General features: G+C 39.2%; 3 protein-coding genes across 3 annotated transcripts in view; all 3 read right to left on the reverse strand.

Annotated features, from left to right (window-relative positions):
* LOC139474659 (E3 ubiquitin-protein ligase listerin-like) overlaps positions 1–8,023 on the reverse strand; it is a 39,638-nt gene extending 31,615 nt beyond the window's left edge. The window contains exons 1-5 of the mRNA XM_071257754.1: positions 7,856–8,023; positions 6,547–6,747; positions 6,198–6,296; positions 3,056–3,286; positions 795–847 (exon numbers count right to left, since the gene is read on the reverse strand). Coding sequence (XP_071113855.1) covers positions 795–847; positions 3,056–3,286; positions 6,198–6,296; positions 6,547–6,747; positions 7,856–7,909 — 638 coding nt within the window. The 5' untranslated portion in view covers positions 7,910–8,023. The remainder of the gene's footprint in view (positions 1–794; positions 848–3,055; positions 3,287–6,197; positions 6,297–6,546; positions 6,748–7,855) is intronic.
* A 1,707-nt stretch (positions 8,024–9,730) lies between these two features.
* Positions 9,731–11,965, reverse strand: LOC139474105 (uncharacterized). Its single transcript, XM_071256973.1, has 2 exons — positions 11,873–11,965; positions 9,731–11,167 (listed from the first exon to the last, which is right to left on the reverse strand). The coding sequence occupies exons 1-2, from the start codon at positions 11,963–11,965 to the stop codon at positions 10,304–10,306; spliced, it is 957 nt and encodes a 318-aa protein (XP_071113074.1). The 3' UTR covers positions 9,731–10,303.
* The window catches only part of LOC139474482 (polyphosphoinositide phosphatase-like), a 36,209-nt gene continuing 25,795 nt past the window's right edge, over positions 11,114–21,527 (reverse strand). Inside the window, exons 19-24 of the mRNA XM_071257521.1 lie at positions 21,182–21,277; positions 17,896–17,949; positions 15,050–15,227; positions 13,833–13,912; positions 13,262–13,363; positions 11,114–12,299 (exon numbers count right to left, since the gene is read on the reverse strand). Of these exons, the coding sequence (XP_071113622.1) occupies positions 12,122–12,299; positions 13,262–13,363; positions 13,833–13,912; positions 15,050–15,227; positions 17,896–17,949; positions 21,182–21,277 (688 nt within the window). The 3' untranslated portion in view covers positions 11,114–12,121. The remainder of the gene's footprint in view (positions 12,300–13,261; positions 13,364–13,832; positions 13,913–15,049; positions 15,228–17,895; positions 17,950–21,181; positions 21,278–21,527) is intronic.

Below are 21,527 nucleotides of genomic sequence, written 5' to 3' on the forward strand. Positions count from 1 at the left end.
ACATGAGCACCACTCCACGTCCCTGTGATGTGATGATACAGTCAGCGATATTACAGCTACATCATGGGAGTGTACCAATAATAAAGTCTGAGTGGTTGATAACATGAGCACCACTCCACGTCCCTGTGGTGTGATGATACAGTCAGCGATATTACAGCTACATCATGGGAGTGTACCAATAATAAAGTCTGTGTGATTGATAACATGAGCACCACTCCACGTCCCTGTGGTGTGATGATACAGTCAGCGATATTACAGCTCCATCATGGGAGTGTATCAACAATAAAGTCTGAGTGGTTGATAACATGAGCACCACTCCACGACCACGATCCTGTGGTGTGATGGCACACAACCAGCCACGTCACACACTGTATCCATCTCATCCTCACGTTTCAGCTAACCCACAAAGATCTGGGTTAGAATAGGTCTTCAGCAACCCATACTTGCCATAAATGATAAAGGCAACAATGCTTGTCATAAGAGGCAACTAACGGGATCGGGTAGTCAGGCTTGCTCACTTGGTTGATGCATGTCATTGTATCCAAATTGAAAAGATTGATGCTCATGATATCAATCACTGGATTGTTTGGTCCAGGCTTGATTATTTACAGACCACCATCATGTAGCTGGAATATTGCTGACTGCAGTGTTAAACAACAAACAAACAAACCAACCAACCAACAAAGAAACAAACAAACGATCATGTGTCCGCTCCAACAAGCAAAGCACCCTGGGGCCTATTCTGGCCGACCAGGCTCTAAGTGGGAGCACCGCCCTCCCCGCCAGTAACTCACTTGGGCTCACTGAGAGTGGCCGGCGTCTGTGTGGTCAGGTTGTCCACCAGGAACTGGAACAACAGAGAAAGTGATGGTGTTACATCCTGTCTGCCTCACTACTGATCACAGTAACTACTGTGTGCGCTGTGATGATGGAGGACCCACCATGCCTTGCCCGAGTCTTCAAAACTTGAAGTCATAGGTCTTTTCTAGGGGGTCATTTTCCAAAAACATTAACGGATGTCCAATTTCATAATAAATTACCGAAAATTGTGGTTTTGGACCCCCGTTCGCCGTGATTATGTTTCTAGGTTTGTCAGCACCAAACCTGTTTCACCAAAGTGGTAAACACCTAAAACCTGCATCACTTCGGGAATTCCTCCCACATTAAGCTGACACACCGTCATAGAACTGAATATTGTCAAAAACAGAGTTAAACCAAACTCACTCACTCGCTCACTCACTCCCTAACTCACAATAAATTGTCTTTTTTATCTAAAACATATTATCTTCTTCCATTAATCCTGCTTTTAAATCATATCTCACATATTTATCTACAATCTACACAGTTGGTGATCTAATCAAATCGTAAATTTGTTATTTTATTTGTTGATTGACATAAACTAAGAAAGCAACTGTTATGTAATATTATGTCTCTTCACATGCGACTCGCCACGCTCAGTACTGAACACAATAAATTATACATTGTTAATTTTGTAACCACAAAACATAATCTGAACAATAACAAATTCAACTGACTTGCAAACATCAACACATTATTAAAATGATAATGCCCTGAAATCATGTGAAATATAGCGTTACCGTTATATAGCTAAAATGGATGGAATTTGTTTTCACATAATAAGAAACAACCATATCAGTTTTGAAACATTTACTGCAATCAACACAAATGTCACTGACCCATAGAACAAACCAGATGACGTCACTATTGAACATGACGTCACCCATCCCTATCCTATGACGTCACCTAACAACGGGCGTGATAATGACCCGTCGTCATGCAATATGAGGGCATTATCAAGTTACAGTGGCCCGCTCATTTCTGATAACATGCGGGTGGTTTAATGATAATTCTATCCATTTTAGCTATAATTTCTGAAAACATACAGACTGTTTAATGATAATTCTAAAAATTTTACCTAGAATAGTGGTTGTCTCGCTCTTTAAGGTTGTATGAATCGTTGTTTATTGGAATCCATAACACTTCTGATTAACATCAAAATTAAATTTTATCAGTGTAATATTATTGTGTGATGGAAAACTTCTGAACTTAACTATCATTTAACAGGAAGCTATGTGCTGCATATTTTTAGACTTTTAGCTCTTGATGAGCTAGATGCAGGAACTCCAAGTGATATAGCAAATACAAGCTCCCCAGTACAAGTAGTGATACTTAATTCTGATAGCTTGCAAGGAAGGCTGTTCTGTTTATTGGATTTTCAATCTTCAAACATTGCTGATATTGGTTGTATCTCAGATTTTAATATTCTGACATTATAGTGCAATTAAATTACTGATTTTGACAGACTGATTGATCTGCGTCACAATTGACGCAATGGGGAAATAATGGTGCATAATTTCTATTTAGACTGTGTCAAATTCGCAGGTTTTGTGTGTAAGGGCACTCACCAGGGGTCCAGAAAATATAAAATCCCAATGGGACATTTGCATTAGGCCACGGCCCCTTCAAATAGCATATTTTTAGTACGACTTTTTACACACATTACAAGTTGTTATGTTCATTGTTCCCTTGTTATTGCGCGCTTCAATATAGCGCTAACTCGGTTATAGTGTACGGTAGAGCATGGCTCCCCAAATTTACTAACATTTTTAATAAACTCAAGTTTTCCAATGACACGATGTTTTCCCCCACTCACTACCATTATACTAAAGTTCTTCAAACATGTGTTAATCTGAAAACTTAAGTTAAATATCGACACTACCGACGATCTCATGATCAAAACACATCAATATTAAGATCTTCTTTGCCAACAGCACCACTCTACTAGTCATCCCTATTACTACACCACCTGATGCTAACATACAGAACCCACCCTCACCCAGTGACAGTAACCTGGTCTGCTACAGAGTGAGTGAGTGAGTGAGTGCACAAGGTTAAACACCATTTATCATCACTTGGAGGTTGTTAAGATCTCAGCTGGATTCAGAATACTACCCTGGAGAAGTCAGCTCAAAACCCCCCATTCATATCGATGATGCCATACCTCAAGGCTCCATTAATAATGATGACGACATACCTCAGTGATGTCAGTCTTGCAGTAGTCGATGGCATCGGTTTGTTTGGCTGGAGGGAAGGCTGCCTGGAAGGCCTGTGTGGCTGATGATGCTACGGTCGGGTACGTATCACACTGGCTCAGTAGCCAGCTTCCCATCACACTCTTCAGGTAGGGGGCGATGTTGCGACGTACGCGGGATACGAGGGTCGTCATGGCCTGCTGGGTGGCCTCCCGCACCCGATGATCCACATCCTACAAAGCAATATGGCAGTGGAACGACATAGTCTAGCTGAACTGATTACATCTTACACCACAATCAGTGATGAGTGAGTGAGTGAGTGAGTTGGGTTTAACGCTTCTTGAACACTATTCCAGTTACTTCACAGTGTGTAACATAAATATGGAAATAAAGGTTGAGGTGATGCCAGTGAGTGAGTGAGTGAGTGAGTTGGGTTTAATGCTTCTTGAACACTATTCCAGTTACTTCACAGTGTGTAACATAAATATGGAAGGAAAGGTTGATGCCAGTCCCAGACAAATTCTGCACTAAAAAACTTGTATCACATGTTAAATGTTTGAGCATCATTCATTTGCAAGATTTTATAGAAAAGCTTGAAAATAATGAAAATTAGTGCACCTATTGATAAAAAGGGCAAATTTCGCAATGTTTCTGCAATTCAGCCTAAAGTTACATTTTCTGCAAATCTTTCCACACTCGCGGAATGGCAGATTCGTCTAGCAGATTCATCTAGGACCGATATACTAGACATGCTTCCTTAAATATACGGTGTAAGCTTTCAGCATAAAGCATCAAAAGGAAAAGTGACATTGTTGTAAGTAGAGCTTCCACTAAATGTCTCATCAATGTCTGGTAGGTGGGCCTCAAAGTGCAATACATTAACCAGATCCAAGGATCTAAAGGGAAAGCTTTGTTACGTTGTCTGTCACAGTACTTCTTATCATCTTCGTGAATGTAATAGTCATTATCATCATTGTGAATGTAATAGGCTTTATCATCATTGTGAATGTAATAGTCATTATCATCATTGTGAATGTAATAGCCATTATCATCATTGTGAATGTAATAGTCATTATCATCATTGTGAATGTAATAGTCATTATCATCATTGTGAATGTAATAGGCATTATCATCATTGTGAATGTAATAGTCATTATCATCATTGTGAATGTAATAGTCATTATCATCATTGTGAATGTAATAGGCATTATCATCATTGTGAATGTAATAGTCATTATCATCATTGTCAATGTAATAGTCATTATCATCATTGTGAATGTAATAGTCATTATCATCATTGTGAATGTAATAGTCATTATCATCATTGCGAATGTAATAGGCTTTATCATCATTGTGAATGTAATAGGCATTATCATCTTTGTGAATGTAATAGCCATTATCATCATTGTGAATGTAATAGGCTTTATCATCATTGTGAATGTAATAGTCATTATCATCATTGTGAATGTAATAGTCATTATCATCATTGTGAATGTAATAGTCATTATCATCATTGTGAATGTAATAGTCATTATCATCTTCGTGAATGTAATAGTCATTATCATCATTGTGAATGTAATAGGCTTTATCATCATTGTGAATGTAATAGGCTTTATCATCATTGTGAATGTAATAGTCATTATCATCATTATGAATGTAATAGGCATTATCATCTTCGTGAATGTAATAGGCATTATCATCATTGTGAATGTAATAGGCTTTATCATCATTGTGAATGTAATAGGCTTTATCATCATTGTGAATGTAATAGTCATTATCATCATTGTGAATGTAATAGTCTTTATCATCTTTGTGAATGTAATAGTCATTATCATCATTATGAATGTAATAGGCATTATCATCTTCGTGAATGTAATAGTCATTATCATCTTCGTGAATGTAATAGTCATTATCATCATTGTGAATGTAATAGTCATTATCATCATTGTGAATGTAATAGGCATTATCATCTTCGTGAATGTAATAGTCATTATCATCATTGTGAATGTAATAGTCATTATCATCATTGTGAATGTAATAGGCATTATCATCTTCGTGAATGTAATAGTCATTATCATCTTCGTGAATGTAATAGTCATTATCATCATTGTGAATGTAATAGGCTTTATCATCATTGTGTATGTAATAGTCATTATCATCATTGTGAATGTAATAGTCATTATCATCATTGTGAATGTAATAGTCATTATCATCATTGTGAATGTAATAGGCATTATCATCATTGTGAATGTAATAGTCATTATCATCATTGTGAATGTAATAGTCATTATCATCATTGTGAATGTAATAGTCATTATCATCATTGTGAATGTAATAGTCATTATCATCTTCGTGAATGTAATAGTCATTATCATCATTGTGAATGTAATAGTCATTATCATCATTGTGAATGTAATAGTCATTATCATCTTCGTGAATGTAATAGTCATTATCATCTTCGTGAATGTAATAGTCATTATCATCATTGTGAATGTAATAGGCTTTATCATCATTGTGTATGTAATAGTCATTATCATCATTGTGAATGTAATAGTCATTATCATCATTGTGAATGTAATAGTCATTATCATCATTGTGAATGTAATAGTCATTATCATCATTGTGAATGTAATAGTCATTATCATCATTGTGAATGTAATAGTCATTATCATCATTGTGAATGTAATAGTCATTATCATCATTGTGAATGTAATAGGCATTATCATCTTCGTGAATGTAATAGTCTTTATCATCTTTGTGAATGTACTAGCCATTATCATCATTGTGAATGTAATAGGCTTTATCATCATTGTGAATGTAATAGTCATTATCATCATTGTGAATGTAATAGGCTTTATCATCATTGTGAATGTAATAGCCATTATCATCATTGTGAATGTAATAGTCATTATCATCTTCGTGAATGTAATAGGCTTTATCATCATTGTGAACGTAATAGTCAGTATCATCAATGTGAATGTAATAGTCATAACACAATGACTAATCATCTGCCAACTGCTTTTGTTGTGATAATTGATCCTGGTTTTTTCTCCTAAAAAGTGGATAGCATACTGGTTATTTTTCCAACACTCTTTTGGAAATAAATGAAAGTAAGACTTTGTAAAAAGCAAACATAAATCCTACAATGGACATCTTGTTGTATATTCGAGGCCAAAATGGGAGAACTCCTTTCAAGCATTCTTCTCCTTTCTCTTCACAAAGAGCTGCAAACTCCTGGAGCGCCTGGAAACAGAAATAGTTCATTGGTTTACCAATAACAATAGTGCAACAAACGACAGCATGACAATCAACACTATGACAAACAACAGTATTTTTAAAGAAATAATTATACATAAATAACTAAATATTTTATACTAATGATAGGCTTTACTCATTCACATAGTTGTTGTACATTAATCCATGAATGCTTAATATTAAAATGCAATGTGCCTCATGGATAGTTCTGATATTCTCACCAGCTTTGATCACCAACCTTAATTTTGGTTGTACTGTCTCTCTTGGACAACTTGCGGAGCACCATTCTGAAGTCGGAGTCCAGACTGCTGTCCACATCATCAAATGATTCGCTGGCCGGGACATATGCAGGTGATCCCATTGATCCAAAACCGATAAACCCGGTTCTCCCTGCACCCGTCTGGGCCAACAGTTCTGCAGCTTGACTGCTACTTGACGGCTGCAATCATGGAAATGTTATCTCAAGAATCATGCATATTTTTATAACAAAAGAAACTTAAGAATTCCCATTATAATAAAGCATAAGGCCCTTCTATCATAAAGTTACTTACTATAGTATGAGTGAGTATGGCTTACTCCACTCTTAGCAATACTTTAGTTTTCAGCAATATCATTGCGGGGGTCATCAGAAACTGGTTTCACATATTCAGTGGGATGAGCGAATGCTTTACCTACTACTAGTACAAGAATATGCCACCGCTATGTGTTATAATGACCATTTCACTATGACACATAATTCTGGGACAGCAAAACCTTGTAATAATCATCAATACATCAGCATGTGATTTATACCTGCAGGGATAATTCTAGGGTGGGGTCTTGTGCTTTTAGTCTCTAAATTTGAAAAAGGGACCACATTTTCAAATACAATTGGACATTTTAACAATGTGCTGTATTGGCAAGTGTAGGTGTATCTCTGGAATATTTGAAATTTTCACATAAAGGGCCCATGTCAGAAAAGTCCTTGAGTGAACCGTGTATCTGGCCAGTTGACAAGAGGTTTTGGGAGTAGTGCACTGTTGGATCGTAAAGACACGTAAGTTTCCCTAAGACCGAAAACAGGCGTTGGGTCGTGAAGCGAGAGTCACCAGAACGTGAGGCACGTTAAAGGTATAGCAAGACAGCGGTGGCACTATAGCGCAGTAATTGAGCGGATGGTAGAGCTCGGGATGCGCGCGGTAAACTGCATTGTTGCCGAGGTTTTGTATCACAAGAGGTCTTGTAAGACAGTCGGTCAAAATCGTGTTGGCGTTTGGGTGTTGCCATTCTTCGTAAAGAAGTTACTGTTTTGGTTAAAATGTTTTGCCGTTCTCGGGCGCATTCCTCGGGTCTATGGCTACATGCCTATGCCACGCCAGCTTAGCTTAGTTTGGTCGAAAACAGGACTAAGTTCACGGATGTCAAACTATGAAATAAGCTATGGATATCATTGTCGTCGACTGCAATTAATGAGTGTTACAGTTATCTAGGTGGCGCATTCCCGGGTAGGTAAAACTAATCTCAATCTCGTCGACATATTGCCTTGACCGGCAGGATCAGTAACATACTTTGACATTTCCCTTCGTACGCTGCGCTCCTTTCTTCCCTCCCGAGGATGGCATTTTCTTCGGATCACTCTACAACTATTATCCTGAAATGTACTCTCAAGCAAAACAACTGTGACAGTGTTTCAATCTTTTTATACTTTAACTTTCAATATGTTCACGCAATCATCCTGGTCGCGGCCATTTTACCGGATGTTGTAACGAGTGTTCATTTTATTTTAATGGTGGACATACATAGATGCTTTCACAGCACTTATGAATAGTAAGCGCTGTTAATTATGTACGTGTTATATCTTCAGTTTGGAAATATCTAATTTGACTCTAAGTTGATTACATAGTACGTTTCTTGTTCAATACTAAATATTGGATCGAAATAACACAAACTGACTGATCCCTAGCGCACTTCCGTTGGTATAAATATAGGATTGTGATTTACCCGAAAAGAAATGACATATCACTACTGGAAATGAATCTCGTGCTTTTCTCGTCACTTCCTACTTAATCGATAAATGGTGTGGTGATATTGGTTTTAGGAGTGTATCATATTTTGGTGACATCCACCATTTCAAGTAACACATTTTCATGACGCCCATCCACACCGTGAATACCATACTTTGACTTTTGAGTACTACGATCGCATTTGGAACGGGACCCATTACATGCTTTATTGTGTTATGTTGTAGCATATATGTTTTCCTCGGGTGGGCGATGATGTCACCTGCCAGCAGAAAGAGGAGATATGTACGAAATATATATAAAATTACTATGTATTTCCAACTTACTAAAATAGAAATTAAATATATAGCATACCCGTAGTCCAATTTCTTGACATTTCTACCACACTCAGTTTCAGCTTGACCTTGAGTTAAATTGGGTAAAGGTACTTAGAACTTCAAAGCATGTGATGTGTCAACGATAAGTTAAGTTGCGCCTCCCAATCAGAGTCAGTGAGTAAATTGGAGTAGAGGCTAATTTCTAATGTAAACTTGTTCTAAGGCGATTAACATTGCACAATTATTTGTGTTCGCAATTGACCATGTGAGTTTAATTTGATTTATTTTACTTCAAAGCATGTAATGTTTTCTCAAAAAGTTTAGTTGCACCTCCAAATCAGTCGGAGGCGCGTATAGTCTAGTTTCTAATGTAAACTTTTGTTTAACAATTCACAATTATTTGTGTTTGAAAGTGACCATGCGAGTTTAATTTCATGTATTTCAGTGCCAAGGTAAAAAAAATAAGGTGCCTTTTTTGCCAGGCAATAGTAGCCGTTATCACTTTAGGCGAGGCGACGTTTTCGCCAATTGGTGCCATTTTCGCTCAGTGATGCTTGCTGAGGTGCCATTTTAGCTATATATTGTTGAAATAATGAATTTTTCTCATATGCAAAAAAAATAGAATTTTAATTATTGAATGCAGTTGAAAGAGCAGTCACTTAACTATTACCATTTCTGTATCACAGCTGTAACATCACTCACTCACTCACTCACTCAGAATGAGATTCCATCTGCTACTGCTATACTAGAGCTAGAATCAGAGAGAAGGTCTAGCTGTCACACAATCCACACATAACCATACGGTGAAATGCAACATCACATCAGTTTGTGTATTTATCATGTCTATAATGACTTATTTTACTATCTACGACCAGTAATAGGGTGATAGGGACCCAAACCAATGGAATCACTTCTTACGACCAGCTAGGATCCTGTTCCAACATATGATCTCCACAAAGGCTTATTCTTCCAGTGTCAGAGCAGCTGACACTGTCTCATGTAACCTAGTTCGGCTCGTTCACACACTGTGCCCAGCAAGACAACATCATCACAAAAGACATCATCATATACAATCATTTATTTAACAAAAATATATTTTCCTTGCAGTTTTATTGCACACTTCCCTTCAGCATTCATAATACCACCTGGAAGCAACCTAAATATGAGTGTTGTATGTTTACAGCAACGTTATCAAAGCCCTGTTTGTTTGAAGGAACAAACCAAATGACTACAGATAAACAGCAGTGCTGGAGATACTGTCAGGATACAAACAGTGTATCATGATGAGGCTTCTGATACTTCATAATGTCCACATCTTCTGTCACCATGGTAACAGCTAGTGAGGAGCTGGAAAGGTAGCACTATTAGTGACTTGGGTTCAACACCGCTTTGTTTGTTTGTTTGTTTAACACCGCACTCAGCAATATTCCAGCCATATGACGGCAGTCTGTAAATAATTGAGTCTGGACCAGACAATCCAGTGACTGACATCATGAGCATCAATCCACGCAATTGGATACGATGACATGACAATTGTGAAAGTGCATGTCTCTATTCAGATTTTGTCACAACAATGGAAAACACATTTTGGTGTCAACACATTCTTTTTAGACAATATACCAATAAGACTGACTAATGGTCTTCATATTGGCTGCTTTGAACATTACTTTAGTACATATCATGGCACACCCACAGATGGATCTGGTGAATCTCGGGTCTGAAGCCATGACCCAGCTGCTGGTGCTAACTGCAGCACTATTCTCTGAAGCCATGACCCAGCTGCTGGTGCTAACTGCAGCACTATTCTCTGAAGCCATGACCCAGCTGCTTGTGCTAACTGCAGCACTATTCTCTGAAGCCATGACCCAGCTGCTGGTGCTAACTGCAGCACTATTCTCTGAAGCCATGACCCAGCTGCTTGTGCTAACTGCCGCACTATTCTCTGAAGCCATGACCCAGCTGCTGGTGCTAACTGCAGCACTATTCTCTGAAGCCATGACCCAGCTGCTGGTGCTAACTGCAGCACTATTCTCTGAAGCCATGACCCAGCTGCTTGTGCTAACTGCCGCACTATTCTCTGAAGCCATGACCCAGCTGCTGGTGCTAACTGCAGCACTATTCTCTGAAGCCATGACCCAGCTGCTGGTGCTAACTGCAGCACTATTCTCTGAAGCCATGACCCAGCTGCTTGTGCTAACTGCAGCACTATTCTCTGAAGCCATGACCCAGCTGCTTGTGCTAACTGCAGCACTATTCCCTGAAGCCATGACCCAGCTGCTTGTGCTAACTGCAGCACTATTCTCTGAAGCCATGACCCAGCTGCTTGTGCTAACTGCCGCACTATTCTCTGAAGCCATGACCCAGCTGCTGGTGCTAACTGCAGCACTATTCTCTGAAGCCATGACCCAGCTGCTGGTGCTAACTGCAGCACTATTCTCTGAAGCCATGACCCAGCTGCTGGTGCTAACTGCAGCACTATTCTCTGAAGCCATGACCCAGCTGCTTGTGCTAACTGCAGCACTATTCTCTCTTCATTATATATCTATGTTAGGTTTGTTTACCTTATGTGAGCGTCGATGTGCATGTGCTATTACACTATGACGTCACACTATGAAGATGTGACGTGTAAACGATAAATGTTTTTGAACCAATATCTGTTCAAAGCAGGCATTTGTTCATTTCACGGGTCTGTCAGCCGGCATGTATTCAGGCATGTGTCTGTCTGTTCAAGGATCAATACATCATCAGTACATCATACAGATGCTTCAGCTCTTTAGGAAAGAAGGTATGCTTTGTATTAAATACACGATTAATAAATTATCATACATAACATATGTGCTTATTATCAAACAAGATCTTGAAAGACAGTGAAAGAAATAATGGCAATACATAATCTTCACATTTCAAACAAAATTCAATAACATTTTTGTTCACATTGAAATACATGTTAATAAGATAAGCCATCCATTGCCAAACAGCTTCATACTCCAGAATGAAAGAAAAATGTCAGTACAAACTGCCACTATGTTCACTGAGTGTGTTGGTAACATTTCCCACACAATGTCTACATCTTCTGTCACCATGGTAACAGTGAGGAGCTGGAGAGGTAACACTATGAGTGACCTGGGTTCAACACTTGCCAACCTGCTATGTAGTATGACATAAGAACTTGTTGACAACTCTTTTAGTTCCTCCAAACTTCTGTACGTTCCTCCAAAAGTTCATCACACATGGTCCTTCACAGCACTTCGCCAGAGTTGACCTTGACCTTGGCATTATCTCGTCTCCCATTCCTTGTGCAGTCACTGATCATCTTCAAACCGCTGATCTTGAAGCACATTATAAATGAAGATGTCGATATCAACATGTGACTTCGCGAGAGTTGACCTTGACCTTGGCATTATCTTGGCTCCCATTCCTTGTGCGGTCCCTGATCATCTTCAAACCGCTGACCTTGAAGCACATTATATTTCCCATTTTCACATCAACATCTTCATTACATATACTTATGGCTGACATATTTAGCATATGTTATTTTATCAGCTTTAGTGGGTGGGCCCGCGCCATGAAGACCACGTAGCACGTAGGCAGCATAGATGTCCTGTGACAGCCGGCTGACCGGCGGCGGTTCCACGCCGTACGTACTGTCCAGCTTGAATGCACTGATTGGGTAGCTGGAACAAACAAAATAGTTCTACAAAGTTGGAGGAGATTTTGTGACAAGGGCTGATAAGAAGCCTGATGTTTTCATTCTGAAAAAATATATTTCCTCTGAAGCAGTTTTTATGAAAGGACATTATGACTTGGGATGAAATTCTAGACTTAAGTCATGTATCACAATACACTATTGTGAAAGTGCATGTCTCTATTCGGACTATGTCACAACAGTGGAAAACACCTTTTGGTGTCAACACGTTTTTAGACAATACCAATACTTATCAGACTGACTGATATTCTTCGTATGACAATGCTAAAATGTGAGAGTGAAGAGTGAAGACTATTCAATGTCTAGATATTTGTACAACTTACGACATGATACACCAAGCAACACAGGTCTAATCGTCACACACAAATATCTCACCCAAAATAATTCTTTGTAACTTGTAACTATGTAATATTATTTATTAAACATGCTGCCCTTCAGTCTCATGGCGTACACGCCCATCTAGCTGATAACAGTCTATCCTGCAGTCTATACACCCTCACACATGGTTGGTTGGTTTGTTGTTTAACGCCACACTCAGCAATATTCCAGCTACATGACGGCAGTCTGTAAATAATAGAGTCTGGACAAGACAATCCAGTGATTGACATAAGCATTGATCAACCTCCAATTGGGATACGATGACATGCATCAACCAAGTCAACCAGTTACTGCTCTACCAAATTTCATCAAACTCAAATCTCAGACAAAATGTATTAAATATCCATAACAATGTAATGCTTTGGGTTTTCTTTTTTACATTCGGAACTTGCTGTATCAGTTCATTTTTGAGAAACCAAAATCATACAAGGTGGTCTGAATGCCTCACTTACTCCTATCGAGAAGTTTGAAGTCTAAATGCTGATTGGTTGCTTCAACTGACGCAACCTGATAAATATTTCAGATTTCTGGTCTACCCAATTTATAACTTACACATCCAAGCCTGGCTTGACCCTGCTCTGCTTGACACCATCGGTGGAGCGGGACGGGTCGCTTGTCTCCGGCTCCCGGTACCCCTGTTGGATCTCCACGTACCTGTAATAAGGAAAGTTCTTTAACATCGAGCTGGTATCTAATGACTCTCTTTATGGAGCCAAAAAAACAACATTTCACAAATTCTGTGAACATCTTCCAGCCAAAATAGGGAGGTAACCCTTTAACTTTTCACTGAATGAAACAATTACAATTCATCACCGACTGACGATAGTTTTAGACGTCTCTTTAAAATATGTATTTGCAGTTTTATTTATATTTCAAACAGTGGCCATATGGTTCTAATATTAATAACTGTCAAACAATATCATGACTCAGTTAGATCTTATCTCACATTAACAATGGTTAAAAAATTAATAATCACTGTCAATAAATACTGTTTCTGTATTCAACTAGATCTTATCTCACGATAACCAATGGTTTGAAAAATAAAACGGTCTACAAAACAGACTGGTGTAACAGAAAATTGTCTTGACTGATGTTTATGCAGCTGTGTTCGTCCTGTGCCCACCTCTCATACAGTTTCTTGTCTCTCTTGTTGAGATCGGTGATGTCCGTGTTGTACACTTTCTTCATAGACGGGAACAGATCCTGCAATGAACAAGGACATATTCACTATCTGTTATTCTGACAGCCACTTATGAAATGACCACCTCTATGAAATGAGGATCTTGGGGAGTGAAAGGCTGGGTTTGATTCCCTATACACGACGGCACAAGGTGGTACTTGTTGTAAGCTGCCTGCCGCCCTGCATTAAAGAGATAAAACAAGTACTGGTTGGCTCCGAGTCAGTATACTGTCTGAGTGGGGTATCCGTGTAAAACTGCTGCATGGTGAGTGAGTGAGTGAGTTAAAATTTAACGTCGCATCTGCATTATTTAAGCCATATAGCAACAAGACCATGAAATATATTTACAATTTAGTTAATGATGCAAAGTTTTATTTAAAAACAAGTTGTGAAATATATTTGAGCATACTATGTTTAAAAATAATTAATGAAACATATTTGAGCATAACAATATGATGTATACAGTTTTAAGACACGGGCTATAGGCCACAGTAACCAAAGCTAGCCCACCTCGCTGGGGATCAGTACCTCTTCTTCCTGCATGATACCCAGCAGGATTTATTTCATAACCTTAGCTAGTGGTGGTTGTGTGCAATCCTAGCCGATGCTAAAAAATACTCAGCAATGAAACCAGCATAAGTTTAGATGAGAACCAGCAGCCACATCCACCACATATCATCACCCTTCTATTCCTGCCAACTCAGACCATGACCCACCTGTCCTCATTAAGCAGCATTATTAAGAGAGAGTGTGTTTCTTGTTTAACGCCGCACTAGATATTCCAGCTGCATCACGGCAGTCTGTAAATAATCAGGGGTGCGATGCAAGCCACGAATCACTTAAAGTAAGCAAACTAATCGCTATCCCTGGGTCTGCAACAGCTTGAACCAGACAATCAAGTGATTGACATCATGAGCATCGATCAACACAATCGGGATATGATGGCATGCATCAACCATATCAGCAAGCCTGACCACCGGTTTCCCATTAGTCGCCTCTTACGACAAGCATAGTCGCCTGTTACAGCAACCATGGGTTGCTGAAGACCTATTCTACCCCGGATCTTCACAGGTGTGAAGTGGAAACTCCAGAGTTGTGTCCATGAAATACTGTAAACAGCATCATTATTAATTCCTGAAGCACAACTAATAAGCACTTACCTGGAATGATACATAGTTAGATTCGGACTCCGAGTCGTATGGACTTGACGAGTCTGAGCCGAGGTTGACGTCACCTTCCATGTCAGAGTCGTCGGTGCTACTTGTGCTGCCCTCTGACCCCTGAGAGGTCACTGATGATGTGGAGTCCTTGCCCGAAATATTTGGATTGGCCTCTTGTCTACAAACCAAGTCGCAGAAAATAACACATGTAGAGAGCGAACACATTTGCCCGGGACCTTTTAGAGGTGAAAGGATATGTCAGTGCACCAGTGCATCGTGACTTTTCATGTGCAGATATGATACATGATACATTTTTTTATGTATCGATACAAGACGATACACTTGCCAAAATACATTACTGCTCATTTAATGACCCCCCAGTATTTTTGTCAGTCAAAAATCACAAAATGTGTTCTAAGTAAGTTCACTACTATTAATAGCCACAACAAACGTGTCTACAGCTAGCTTTTCCTTTTGTACATATGCATATCGCGATACATATCGTATCGTGACCTTTGTATCCTGATACATATCATATTGTGACCTTGCTGTATCGTTTCACCTCTACATTCCACAATGCGATCCTTGTGCTACAAGTGCTGTGTTGTCCATAGTTCAGGACAGACTTATACAGTCGTAGCACTGCGATCACTTTGAGGAACCCGCACGGTCCTGGCCAGATCCAAGATGTGATCCTTGTGCTGGGATGTTCCTAACTGCCATACCTCAACACAGTCTCATGCCTGTTGTTGTGCTGGGACTGCTTTAAGTGAGTGAGTTGGGTTTAACGCTGCTTTTAACATTATTCCAGTAATATCACGGTGTGTCAGCTTAATGTGGGAGGAAAGCCCGAAGTGATGCAGGTATCAGACGTTTACCACTTGATGAAACCCACGAGCACGGGTATGGTGCTGATAAACCTAGAAACATAATCAGGGTGAACCGGGATTTGAACCCACAATCTGTTTTCTGGCATGCCCAAGGGACACAACTCTGCAGAGTGAATCGCTAGGCCTCAGACGACTGGGCCACCCGTGCCCCCTGGGACTGCTTTGAGGAAGTGGGGCGTGATCTACATAACACACACCAAGCATAACATGTATGTACTTTTACTACAGGTGGGCTTATCACTAAATCTGGTCTGGTAAAACAGATGTCATGTTCCGTCTTTGTCATGGTATACAGAATTAAACATTAGGGCCCTGTTATGTACATCTATGTATGAACAAAGACTGTATGATGAATAATGCTATGACGTGGTCCGTAATCAAATGTTATATTGTGTGCACATCAATAAAAATCTATGGTGAAGTATTAATAAATCACATTTAAGATATTCATGAAAGAAATCCCTACCCTGTGATTATCAACATAAAATTTAAAAGATCTGACAAACTGCACAGGAATGAGTTCATCAGAAACAAGCAAGCAGAGGTTTGCAAGTAAGGGAGACAATCAAGCAATAAAACAAATGGAGTTAAATGGAGTTATCTTATCCTGAAGACCTCCCTCCCAACCATAGCAGTGTATACAAGACAACAACTAACTGAGACACAGGCAGGCAAACACGCATCTTCCTGAAGCAAAGGAGTTAACTGACTATAAAAGTCCAGTTTCCAACCTTTCCAATCTAGGCTGGAATAATGGAGTTATATTTTGACATGACTAATGAGTCTATACATAATCAAATAAAAATTGTGTGACAAAATTAATATCTGGTAAGTAAACTACTGTGTAGATTTCAGTTGATTGCAGGATTTGCAAAGCATGTGTATCATCAACTTAGAGTCAACAGATATTTTCCAAATCTTTTCATGTCTTTAATGAAGGTGCTCACATGATTTGATGCACTCCGCGAAGTCAGACATGTCTTATTACAATAAAGACCTTGATCGTCGGTCAGATCGTCTTTTCTGGGAACCACCATTTGTTTGAAGCAAATGCAGTGATTTAAGACGTGGAATCTGATTGGTCAATAGGAGGGGCATTAAAGGGACATAACTCGTAATAACCACTGGTGCTGCTACGATCGAACCCAGAAATTCCAGCCTAGTTCGGGAAGGGTGGAAACTGGACTTTTACAGTCAGTTAACTCTCTTGCTTCGGGAAGATGGCAAAACATATCTAAAAGTGCAAAGAAACAAATCCATTCTAGGTAAAAACTTACACAACTTAAGCCAACTATACCTTACAGATTTCTTATGATAACCATCAATACCAAGATGTGGGCCATAGCCACTGTAGCATGTCGAGCCTTAAGCCCTGTTTTTAATGAGATTGCTGAAGCTGACTTAAAACACGATCGATCAGTCAACATGTTGACAACAGGTTGTTACTTTGTGCGACATAGTCAGGGAGGCTACAACATGTGATCCATGGTATCCATGGTTACTGCTGACATGCCGCTAAATGTATATATATTCTGCTATTATACAATAGGCTTCAATCTAATACCACCACTAGATATCACAAATATATATTTCTATAGTAAAGTTATGGCATCTAAATGCTTACATTTTATTCTGGCATATATTTTATATGTTTCACATGTTGTCATTGGATAAAACCACAGATGGTTTATCATGTCAACTTTAGATTAATATTAGACAAACATTATTAATATCATTTCAAACATAAGAGCACAGATGAATAATTATAGATTAAACAGTGCAACAGAATTATTAAACCATTGAGAACTGGATAGTGATGTCCTTAGAGTTTCTGTGCACAGCAGAACTTCACGCCATCACTTCTACTTGTAAGTGTGAGTTTAGGATTTAGGTAGGCTTGCTATGGGCAGTGTGTGGAGTTTGTTAAAACATGTTAGTGTTGTCATGACAACCAACCTGGTAATGAAGGCAAGTTGTGTGCTGCTTTGGTTGCGATGGAATGTGGCCACTCTAGTACAGCATCAAAAGTTCACATGCAGAACAAAACAAAAATGTTAAGTATGGCAACAAACAAAAAGCAAGTGATAGCATTGTACCTTTTGACAGTAAAAGCTTGACTTAAGAAAAAACATTTAGCTGTAAAAGAAACATTCTAAAAGGAAATATTTCACAAGCCGATTTCTCTCTGACATGTTTTTCTATAAAACAATAGGCTAAGCATGTCAACATCAATAGCATCACGGCTGATGGAAGCAAAGCCCTCAATGTCATCCAACACAAGAGAAGAGTAACAGAGGATGTGCAAACAAGGGAGAGAACCCAGTTACCAGGAAGTCCATGATCAAGGTCAAGGATGTCTGTTGGTTTTGTGTTTAGTAGACAAGTTGCTGTGTAGGGAGCCCTTTAACTACACATTTCAAGTCAATTTTCATCCAATACGAAGCGATACATACTGAAAGACAAATCGTCAAAGTTTCCACAATAAATATTTCACAGAAAGTGAATTAATTCTGTTTGACGACATTACAGCATTACATACAGTGAAAGTGGAAGTGAAAGTGAGTAGCATTAAAACAAATATGAATAGCCACAACTTTCTTATATCTCACTGCTCTGTAACTTTCTTGTGTGACATCTGGAGACATCAACCAAAAGTTGCTGCTTGTTAGCAATTGAGGCAAATACGAAATACACCCGTTTTTATCAATGAAATGTATTTGAAATGAGCACACTAACATATTGGAATAAATATGCCTCAAAATAACTATATTAGAAACAGTAACATATCCTTCATAACAACCAGAAGACATCCTTCAAGATTGAAAAATGCGGAGAGTTAGAGACTAAATATTCACACATAACTCAAGACTATAACAACTAGCCATGGCTGACATGATGTGTGTAAATGTCCCATTTTGTGATGGTTGTTTCAATGTACATGTCTGAAGTTTAATCCTCAGAGAATATTTGAAAAGTGTCTACTCATTATTCTTTTGCAGTCTTCTAAACTGAGATCACAAATTTACTTTAATATTTTCTACAATAGATCCACAACTATTTCATAGCCAAACGACCAGGAAACTTTACCACAATGTGTCTTTGTCTTCCAAATCTAATTCTATTTTTGGCTAAAAGTTATCCCTTGATAAAGGCTAAGAATATTCCCGTTTTTGTCCCAGTGTTGAAGACAAATTTCCTTTCCTTTTAATAAGTGATGTATTATAGAATGCTGAGACAAAGGTTATCCTAGAATGTTACTTGTCCAATGTTAAAATAAACTATTATTGTGCCACTTGTCATGATGTACATGTCATGTCATGTCATATTGTTTGGGGCCAGGGACTTCACCGACACTGAAGGTTCACCGATATGAGATTATATCACAAACATGCTAATGAAATACCTAAGCCCATTCATGACATCATCAACACATGACAACATACGCGTTACAGCCATGACATCATCAACACATGACAACATACGTGTTACAGCCATGACATCATCAACACATGACAACATACGCGTTACAGCCATGACATCATCAACACATGACAACATACGTGTTACAGCCATGACATCATCAACACATGACAACATATGTGTTACAGCCATGACATCATCATTACATGACAACATACGTGTTACAGCCATGGCATCATCAACACATGACAACATACGTGTTACAGCCATGACATCATCAACACGTGACAACATACGAGTTACAGCCATGACATCATCAACACATGACAACATACGTGTTACAGCCATGACATCATCAACACATGACAACATACACGTTACAGCCATGACATCATCAACACATGACAACATACACGTTACAGCCATGACATCATCAACACATGACAACATACGTGTTACAGCCATGACATCATCAACACATGACAACATACGTGTTACAGCCATGGCATCATCAACACATGACAACATACGCGTTACAGCCATGACATCATCAACACATGACAACATACATGTTACAGCCATGGCATCATCAACACATGACAACATACGTGTTACAGCCATGACATCATCAACACATGACAACATACGTGTTACAGCCATGGCATCATCAACACATGACAACATACGCGTTACAGCCATGACATCATCAACACATGACAACATACATGTTACAGCCATGGCATCATCAACACATGACAACATACGTGTTACAGCCATGACATCATCAACACATGACAACATACGTGTTACAGCCATGGCATCATCAACACATGACAACATACGTGTTACAGCCATGACATCATCAACACATGACAACATACGTGTTACAGCCATGACATCATCAACACATGACAACATACGAGTTACAGCCATGACATCATCAACACATGACAACATACGTGTTACAGCCATGACATCATCAACACATGACAACATACACGTTACAGCCATGACATCATCAACACATGACAACATACACGTTACAGCCATGACATCATCAACACATGACAACATACGTGTTACAGCCATGACATCATCAACACATGACAACATATGTGTTACAGCCATGACATCATCAACACATGACAACATACGCGTCAGAGCCATGACATCATCAACACATGACAACATACGCGTTACAGCCATGACATCATCAACACATGACAACATACACGTTACAGCCATGACATCATCAACACATGACAACATTCTCGTTACAGCCATGACATCATCAACACATGACAACATACGCATTACAGCCATGACATCATCAACACATGACAACATACGCATTACAGCCATGACATCATCAACACATGACACCATTACCCTGTCACAACTACGACGACATCAACACACGATAACATTTCGCAATCACAACATTTGTTTGTTTGTTTGTTGTTAAACGCCACACTCAGCAATAATCCAGCTACATGACGGCCGTCTGTAAATAATCGAGTCTGGACCAGACAATCCAGTCATTGACATCATGACGATCGATAAACGCAATTGGGATACAATGACATGCATCAAACAAGTCAGCGAGCCTGACCTCCCGATCCCGTTAGTCGCCTCTTATGACAAACACAGTCGCCTTTTATGGCAAGCATGTGTTCCTGAAGACCTATTCTACCCCGTGTCTTCATGGGTCCTCAAGGATGATGACATCAACATGTCAACCTATCCCTTGTTGCAAGCAGGTCATCATCAACCATGACAACACATCTCCATCCAATGGAGGGGTCTCATGGAGGGTACCTACCCGCTCTTGTCCTGCTGGGCGGGGTTAGCGGCCGTGGCCGCGATGCGACGCAGGTGGAATGGACTTGGATCACTCGCTCCTTTAGGCATGAAGTCTCTGAGGGGTAGATATCAGAATTTCAACATGTAGAACATTTTTTATGTGAAGTTTACAAGATATATATCAAGAATAGAGTGTGATTCATAACATCCATTTATTCATTAAACACTTTCTCGGACTAATCGGTTCAGATATCAGCTTCAGAATACTTTAAAACGCTGAACACGGATCAGGGTCGAATGTTTTGGTGTCTTCTGCTAGAAGCACATGGTTCACACACAAAACCCTGAAAGTGGGAATTGGAAAA

This window comes from Haliotis cracherodii, unplaced genomic scaffold, assembly GCF_022045235.1.
Source record: "Haliotis cracherodii isolate W230 unplaced genomic scaffold, xgHalCrac1.p SCAF_3, whole genome shotgun sequence".
NCBI lineage: Eukaryota > Metazoa > Mollusca > Gastropoda > Lepetellida > Haliotidae > Haliotis > Haliotis cracherodii.

Coding starts and splice junctions, on each gene's coding strand:
- LOC139474105 (XM_071256973.1), bottom strand. CDS start 11,965: ATGTGCTTCAAGATCAGCGGTTTGAAGATGATCAGTGACTGCACAAGG. Junction 11,168..11,872: donor TCAAGGTCAACTCTGGCGAA/GTGCTGTGAAGG, acceptor AACCTAACATAG/ATATATAATGAAGAGAGAAT.